This window comes from Rhinolophus ferrumequinum, chromosome 9 (genome assembly GCF_004115265.2).
Source record: "Rhinolophus ferrumequinum isolate MPI-CBG mRhiFer1 chromosome 9, mRhiFer1_v1.p, whole genome shotgun sequence".
NCBI classification, from domain to species: Eukaryota; Metazoa; Chordata; class Mammalia; order Chiroptera; family Rhinolophidae; genus Rhinolophus; species Rhinolophus ferrumequinum.
The window spans coordinates 26,543,442-26,551,716 of NC_046292.1; the positions used below are offsets into that span (position 1 = coordinate 26,543,442).

At 58.2% G+C, this 8,275-nt stretch overlaps 1 protein-coding gene across 3 annotated transcripts; it reads right to left on the reverse strand.

Annotated features, from left to right (window-relative positions):
• Positions 1–518: 518 nt before the first annotated feature.
• On the reverse strand, positions 519–7,975 carry FHL3 (four and a half LIM domains 3). Of its 3 annotated transcripts, XM_033115192.1 has the most exons (7): positions 7,763–7,975; positions 3,777–3,951; positions 3,011–3,250; positions 2,749–2,923; positions 1,741–1,910; positions 1,430–1,616; positions 519–1,302 (listed from the first exon to the last, which is right to left on the reverse strand). In XM_033115192.1, the coding sequence occupies exons 3-7, from the start codon at positions 3,164–3,166 to the stop codon at positions 1,148–1,150; spliced, it is 843 nt and encodes a 280-aa protein (XP_032971083.1). In that variant the 5' UTR covers positions 3,167–3,250; positions 3,777–3,951; positions 7,763–7,975; the 3' UTR covers positions 519–1,147. The 3 variants fall into 3 exon arrangements, with proteins under 3 accessions (XP_032971083.1, XP_032971082.1, XP_032971084.1); XM_033115191.1 differs by lacking the exon at positions 3,777–3,951 and having other exon boundaries at positions 7,763–7,974; XM_033115193.1 differs by lacking the exon at positions 3,777–3,951 and having other exon boundaries at positions 7,858–7,879.
• Between the last annotated feature and the right edge of the window lie 300 nt (positions 7,976–8,275).

Here is an 8,275-nt window from a genome sequence, read left to right on the forward strand (position 1 = left end):
GGGGGGCATGACCCATTCATGCCGGGAATCGGATCCAGATGTTCCCGCGGCGCGTGCAGCTGCATCCTTGCCTTTTTTGGCAAAAAACGTGCGGCTGCGAGCGGATCCCGGGCCGCCTCCGCTAATCCTTGGGAAGAGGGGGAAGGGAGCTGAGGGTCTGGGCCCAGAGTGGGTATCTGCGGGATTTGGGAAGGGCTGTTAAGGGAAGGCGCGATTTGCGCCAGCCAGGACCCTTCCGACACCCTTGCTCGCGCTTGGAACCTGCCCCAAACCCCTCCCTTCTCCACGGGAGGAAAAAGCCTTTAACCAGCGGGGGGAGGCAGGCTAAGCCCAAGAGGGATGGTAGAGAGGGACAGTAGCTGCGGCGGGGATCCCCTTTTTCCCAAGAGATTTCCCACTCCGTGGCCCAGCAGCTCCCCGCTGCTCTGCAAGGAGGAGGTCTGGAAGAGCCTGAGTCTCCCGGTCTGCAAAGGAACCTCCTTTCCCTTCCACTCCCAGACAAACACACAGAGGCTGGGTTTCCTCACAACTGCTTTATTGCAGAATCTTGAAGGGGGCGAGTAAATCCCACCCCGCTGCCCGTCTCTGGGCAAAATGAAGCTGAAATGAAATGATAAAACACTCCACGAGCTGGGCAAAACCCTGTATGCCAGGACCTCTTAATCTGCTGCTCAGACAGCCCCAGCCCTGCGGACAGGGGCAGGATTGGGGTGTGGAAGGTCAAGCCTGAGTATAGTCCACTTCTGAGGCATTCTCAGGCACCCATAGGAGACCTAAAGTCTCTGCCGACAAGTCTAGATTGAAGGGGGCCTGAGTTCCCAGAGTCTAAGTTTGGAGGGCTGGGGTCTAGAGCCCCGATTTGGGGAGAGGACTTGGTCTGGCAACCCAGACTGTAGGGGAGAGGGCTGAGTTCTGGAGTGCAGGCTAGGGAGGGGATATGAATGATAGAGGCTCTGTAACAGCCCAGGTTTAGGGGCCCTGGGATAAGGAGTACCGGTTTGGGGATGTTGGAGTGGGGAGATTTAATCCTGGAGCCCAGGAGGAGCCCCAATTTGGGGAGGAGCTCCAATTTGGGTCCCAGAGGTTTGGAAAAGGAGCCTTAGTCCTTGAGCCCTGGTTGGGAGGGCCTGGGCCCAGGAGCCCTGGCTCAGGGCCCTGCCTGGCTGCAGCCCTGGCACAGCACTTGGTCTCCATCGGGCACGAAGCCTTGGCCCACCAGGGAGGTGGAGCAGCGGGCACAGGCGAAGCAGCTGTGGTGCCAGTGGCGGTCTTCAAAGGACACGTACTTGCCTCCACCGAGTCCTGGAGGGAGGCTGGAGATTAGCTCTGCACATCTAGAGGGCGGTCCTGGCCCCCAGGCCTCACCCAATCCCAAATCCCATTCTCTTGCCTGCACCCTACCCACTCAGTTCTTTGACCTTTCTCCCACCTGTGATGGGGCGCTTGCAGCTGCTGCACTTGGGTGCAAAGAGTTCTCCAAAACATGCCACACAGTAGGGATCTTCATCCCGGGAGGTGAACTGCTGCCCTGCTAGGGGTGTCTGGCACCCGGTGCAGACCAGGCATTCTCGATGCCAGGGCTGGTCACGGTATGTCACACCACCCTGTGTCAGCGTCTGTGGGGGCAGCATCTGTCAGCAGGGGCGAGTAGGGATTCCCACCCCACAACACAGCCTTGCTCACCCCCACCCATGTATACGGTGAAGATGAGCGCCCCCACCCTGCTGGCCCAGCTCCCACCTTGCTGCAGCGGGCACAGCGAGGAGCAAACTTGTTCTCATAGCAGGGCACGCAGTAGTGAGCACCCTTGTCGGGCACGAAGGAACGGGAGCCCAGCGGCTGCTCACAGCCGCTGCACAGGAAGCAGTGCTCATGCCATGTCTGGCCTCCATATTCCAGCTTCCGGGACCCTGTGGGGAATAGGGGTCCCATTCAGAGGCTGCGTCGAGCTCCTGCATGCTACCCTCTGCTACTCCCATAGCCTGCACATTGTGGTGTCCATGCACACGCAGCAGGACCCCCACAACATATTGCACATGCTAACCTCCCCCAAACATTGGACATGCTGGCCGAGCAGGTACTAGACCCCTATAAACTAGACATGAGGGTTTGGCATATGCGAAGTCCTCATATGGACAAGATATGACTATCTCAGCACACACCAGGCCTCTACATCAAAGGCGTGAAGATTCAGTATATGCTAAGCCCTTACGCACCAGACACAATGGCTTAGCGCTCACACACAGAGTTCTAATGTCCCGGACCTAAGAGGTTCAGCACATGCTAAGCCGCTGCAATCCTAATCATGCTATTCTCCACATATTCTAAAGCCTCACATATATCTATTATGCATACAGGTCACCACACACGTTAAGCCCTCTGTTTATCTGTCCCTGCACATGATAAGTCCCAATGCACAAAGCGTTGACAGTCTCAGCATACTCTTAGCTCCTGTATGCGGCAAACATGCAGGTTTTCATGCACGCTAAGCTCCCCCACCCCCCTGTGTCAGATGCCCATACATGTAAGCCCACAGATGTATGCCAGGCCCACCGGTGCAGCACACGTTAAACTCTCAGGAATGTACCAGGCTTGTCAGTTCCTGTACATGCTAAGTTCCCAAGAACATACAGGCAAGACAGACCCTGCATACATGCAATTCCCAGGAACATGCTACATGTGTGGGTCTTTATAAGCCTCCATGTATGTATCAGGCGTGCCAGTCCCTTATGTACCCCAGGAACATACCCGGCATGACGGTCTCCCCACAGGCAGAGCACTGGGAGGAGAAGGCACTGCAGTAGCAGTCATTGCAGAGCAGCTCACTGTCCTGGCAGGTGAAGGGCTCATCAGCCAGGGAGCGCTGGCAGCGGCAGCAGCGGAAGCAGCCCTCGTGGAAGTGGCGGTCTTCGTAGAACAGCTCCTGCCGGAAGCACAGCAGGGACACTGGCACCTTTGCCCCTCCGGCCAGCCTCCACCCACTCCCTGCCCTGTCTGCTCTGCTCCTTACCCTAGAGTCATGCCCGATCAGCTGCTGGCACTCGGCACAGGTGTTGGCGAAGGTGTTGTCGTAGCAGGGCACGCAGTAGGGGCCGTTGTCTGTCTGGATGTATTTGCGGCCATACAGAGACTCGCTGCATTTTGCACAGTCAAAGGCCTCGCTCATGGTGACTGTGAGTGAGCCCAGTTAGGGACACAAGGTGCAGCAGGGTCACCCAAAGAAGCTGTGGCTTAGTCCCTTGCAAGAGCCCTTGGCATTAAAAAAAGAGCAAGAGATCAGGCATAAAAAATGCCAGGTCAGAGTAGGTGGCAATGGGGAAGGGGTGCTTCTGGGAACCTAGGAGTCCTGCGTGTTTATTTCTGTATTTCATGATGGGGGTGGAAGGGGGTCATGAAAAATCAGGAAGCAGAAGTTGTTTTCTTATCTGGGCCCTGGCAGATCTGCGGGGAGGGGGGCTTTTCCTGGGTCAGTGACTCATTTCCTGCCCCAGCCTGAATTTAGCCTCTACTGTCCCCAGTGTCCCCAAAGGGGCAAAAGAGCAGGGGCAGAGAGCCACCCGATCCTATTCCATCTGAACAACAGTCCCACTCTCTCCTGACTCCCAGGAAGGGACCCTCAGGATGTGGATCAAGGAACCCCTACCCACAGGTCTGGAGTGGGAACCTTAGGGAGAAGAATGGGCTGTTCTACCCCCATCCAGGAAACAGTGGAATGTTCGAGGGATGCTGGGCGGATGAATGGTGGAGGTGGTGGAGGCAATGTCATTGAGCCTCACCTCCCAGGAGAATCAGTCCAGCAACAAGGACTTCAGAGGCTCAGCCTAGGTTTAAGCAGGAAATCCTGCAGCTGGACCCAGCCAAGCTTCCCCAGCTGGACTCTCTGCCCTCATCCCCTGCTGGGTCTCTGGTCACACCAGCCTGGGCTGCCTTGGTCTGCAACATCTGCAGCAGCTGTGGCAACCCAGATGGCCAGATATCAGGTTTTGCCAGCAAGAGGGGAGAGAAAAGGAAATGAGACGCCTGGGGAGAGAAAGGGGAACTAGAGACAGAGATTATGCAGTGTGCCTCCCTGCCATCTCCTGCTAGGGGGCATCACTCCTGGCAGCATCTGCCAAAGCCCCAGGATCTTTCCATCCGCGGGTCATGGTTTCCCTCCTCCTGCCTCTGGGGGACACAGCCTCTCCTCAGCTTTTCTGATGCCTAAGGGTTTGGGGCAGGGGGAGTGAAGGATGAAAGTGGGAGCCACTGAAGACATTTTCTCCCTAATCAGGTCCCCTCTCCGGTGGGGAGTCAGGCAAGGGGGAGCTGTTGCTGTAGACACCCAGCCCCCCACCAAACCTCAGACACTTTCCATTTTCTCAGGAACAAAGCATGTTTGCAGGATGAGGTCATCCACACAGCTGCCTCTGGAAAAGGAGTGTGGGGAGTGGGGGGGAGGTAGGGAAATGGGGTTCCCGGTCCCTTCTGCTGCCCTTGATTCCAGTCTCTAGCCCCAGATTCAGAGCTCCCCACCTCTAGCCTCTTCCATCATGAAGCCTGCTCTATGCGGATTGGGATCCAGAGGTGGGTGGAACCACGGAGACCCATAGGAAGGGGATGTTCTCACAACTGCAGATGAGCCTGGGGATTACAAAGGAACCCACCAAACCACTCCCCCCACAGTAGACCCCAGGAACTGGCAGTCCCCAGAGCCTGCCCTGTTTCAAGTTGAAGGAAAAGCCCTCCTTTTCTCAGCTACCCCCAGCGGGAAACTCTCTCTCGCCAACAAGCGTTGCTCTGGCTTGGAGTTCAGACTCCAGGCGCCAGCAGATGCCCCAAGATTCAGAAGGCCTGGCTCTTCTGAATGGATGGCTCGTGAGCTCACAACTGCTCTTCTGTACAATGGGAAGACACTCAGTTCATACCCCAGGCCAGGGCATGAGGCCACGAGTAGCTGGGGTCTTCAGAGCAGGGACTTCTGGAGTAGGGGCTATGCTGTAGGGTGGACGGTATCCCCCTTCTCAGTCTGCCCCCCACCACTCGGGCCTGGGTTTCCTCTGGCCCAACATCTGAGGGTTGCCTGGGCTGTCAGCCACTGGGCAGCAGGGGGCCACACAGGTGGAGTGAGTATGGCCATGCCTCTGTCCCAGAGTGCCCTGGGCCTTTTCCTTCCTTCCTGGCTTGGCCCAAAGCATCAGCCACCTTCCCAGGCCCAGGCTACCCTAGGGCCCGCCCCCTGGAAGGCAGTCACCACTCTGAGACAGGGGCACCCCAAATAGGGTATGGGCATGACTTCTGTTTCCTTCCCAGAATGCCCTAGTCTGTCCAGCTGGGCTCTAGTGAGGACAGAATGAAGGGCACTATCAAGGCCCACCTGTCTCTGCCCATTCTCCGCCTCCCCCTTTCCCTGGCAGGGCTGGGGGAACTGAGGGAGCCAGTCTTGTGTTCCTTCATGGCTGGTAGGAGAGTGCAGGGGAGACTGCTCAGGCTGCCAGATGGCTCTCAGCCCTTGCCCCCACCAACACACACACACACACCCCTACACCTGACCCAGACATACAGCTGGCACCTCAGTGAACCTCCTGGAGCTCCGAATGGCTGGATAAATGGCTGTGGCATGCATGTGGTGTGCAAGGGCTTGAGCTGTGAAATATAAGCCTGGGTGATCTTGGGCAAGTCACGTAAGCTCTCTGAGACTATTTTCCCATCTAACACTATCTCCTACCTCCTGAGGTGGTTGTTGTTGGGCTTAAATGTTAAGATACTTAGAAAGCACCCAGCAGTTAGTTAGTTAGCAGTCAGTAAAGGGAGCCTATTAGTGTTCTTCTTAGCCCCTCCCTCATTCTGGGTTCAGACAACAGGTACTCAGCCAGGCCTGGGTCGGGGAGCACCCAGAATTTGACCTGGACCTTCTCAGTGTAGGCCCAGGGAGAGAACAAAGAGGAACCCCTTGTTCTGCTGGGGGCACCAACGAGGCTCAGGCTATCAGGCTAGCCCGACTCCAGTCAGCATAACTGACACCCCTCACACAGGTACACAGGTGCACACACCTGCATGCTGCTGTGCCTCTCACAAAGTGCACACCCACCCACCATCTCAGCAGATCTCACAAAAGGCAGGCGGGATAGTGTGTCATCTCCATTTTACAGCTGAGCACAGAGGCCAGGGACAGGGTAGGGGTATGCTCAAGGTCATTCAGGTAGCAGAGAGCCCAGGGGCCCTTTCCTGTTTCTCTTTCCCTGGAAATGCTGCAGGGATGGTGGAGGGGGTGGTCAGCACTTTAGGAGCAGGAGGACATGAGATGCTGGATGACATCAGTAGCGCAGGAACCCAGCTCTTCGCCCCAGCTGCCAGCCCTGAGACTGGAAGACACCCAGAAGCCTTTCCAATTACCCATGCCAACTACTCAACCCTTTTGCCCCCCTGCAGCCCCCAATGTCCAGGAGAACCCTGGCCAGGTCCCACAGCTGTGAGTCAGGATCTGAACAGACCCCTTCTCCAGCTCCCTGGAGTTGACAGGAGACTAAAGGGGAGAAACTGAACTCCCCCCACACCCACCCCTGCTATCACAGGCACCAACCGCCCCCCCCCAAACTCTCCCCTCCCCCCCACGGGGCCTGGGAGTCACAGCAATTTAGGGCAGGGGGAGGGGGTGGGAAGCAGGATCCAGCAGCTGTTCTGGGGACGAGAGGAATAGTTCATTCACCCTGGGTCCCCCAGGGCTGAAGCAGCCCATCCAAGATGAGTTTAAAAATAAATTGGGGCTGTCTTGGTGTATGCCTGGGGCTCCTTCTTGAGCTCAGTCTTACTGTCTCAGCTCCTCTCGTCATGGGGACTCAGCCCAGAGTTTGTGTTTTCCCACATCCTTGCTTCCCAATCTTCTGGGCCTGAGTCTCTCAGGGTCTGTCTTGGAAGCTGTCAGGGCACCTCCATTAAATCTCAGTCTCTCGGTGACTAGCTCTGTTCCACTCACCCTGTGCCTGTCTCTGCACACTTCAGCAGCTGTCTGTATGTTGTGGGTCTCTGTCTCTATGACTGGCTATCTCCAAGCAGCCTCCCTCCGTGGATTTCTACCTCTGAACACCCACGTCTGCTCTCTTAGTGTGTCTATGGGGAGGAATGCCTTGGTCTCCACCCCACCCCACCCCAATTCTCTACCTCTTAGCCTCTCTCTATGCCTGAGTGTCTCTGTCTCCAGTCTCTGAATGTCTCTGTAGGCCTCACAGAAGCTGATTCACCACAAGGCTAAGGAAGCTCAGGCTTCTGGGACCCTCACTTGCCCAAGGTCCTGGAAAGGGCGCTATGGCGTGTTCACTAGGGTCATTGTATGCCTTTTCTTAAAATGCTCCACAAAACCTGCCTCCGTCCCTATGCCTCCGGTCAGTCTCTCAGAGTCTCTACGCCCAAGTGGAGTCCCTGTTTTAGATAACTGCAGCCTCCTGTGTAAGCCTGTCGTTCGTGTCCCGGTCTCAGTCTCGGTCTCTTGCTCCACCCGGCTTTCTGGGAGACTCAGTTTCTCAGAACCCTCCGGTCTTTCTCTCGACTCGGACTTTTCTATTTCAAACTTGGCCCCCTCCCTCGCCCAACTCTCACAGTAGCGCCCGCCCCGCCGGAGTACCGGTTGCAGTGCAGACCCGGGCTCAGCGATCTCCCGAGATCGGCGCCCTAGGCGCCCGCAGCCGGACCCAGGCGGGGGCAGGGGGCGGGTCGCCTCCGCTCCCTTCCCAGCCGGAGGGCGGGGGCCAGGAGCTGGGATCCGAGCCGCGCTCGGCAGAGAGCTCACCTCGAAGCCGGCGGCCGGAGCGGGGAGCGGCGTTCGTCGTGGGTGAGGGTGAGGGGGGCCGGGAAGCCGGGCCCGCGTCCCTCGGCGGCTCCTACCTGCTGGCCGGGCCGCGCGGAGGCCGAGCGAGCTGCCGGCGAAGCTGCCGGCTGCAACCGGACCGTGTGGGCGATTGAGAGCGCGGCCCCAACCCTCCCGAGGAAGTGTGCGCGGGGGCCCGCCCCGCCCGGACCCCGCCCCCGGCCGCCCCTGCCCGCGGGGTGCGGAACCCGCCCCCGGCCCCTAGTCCCCGAGGCGGGGGGCAGACCCCGCCCCCACCTCCCTTTTAGACTGGGGCCCCAGTCCCCCTCCTCCGGCCCAGCCTAACCTGGCTCTCTCAACCTTCCTGGGCGGCCAGGACCCCGCCCCTGTCCCTTCCTTGCCGCTTCTGCTGCCCTCGCTCCCTGCTCCCTCCACTCTCCTCCCCACCCCCACCCCCCCAGCCTCAAGCGGGAGTCTGCTGTATTCAGTCTCAGT

Coding starts and splice junctions, on each gene's coding strand:
- FHL3 (XM_033115192.1), bottom strand. CDS start 3,166: ATGAGCGAGGCCTTTGACTGTGCAAAATGCAGCGAGTCTCTGTATGGC. Junction 2,924..3,010: donor TGATCGGGCATGACTCTAGG/GTAAGGAGCAGA, acceptor TGCTTCCGGCAG/GAGCTGTTCTACGAAGACCG. Junction 1,303..1,429: donor CTGCAAGCGCCCCATCACAG/GTGGGAGAAAGG, acceptor GCCTCCCTCCAG/GACTCGGTGGAGGCAAGTAC.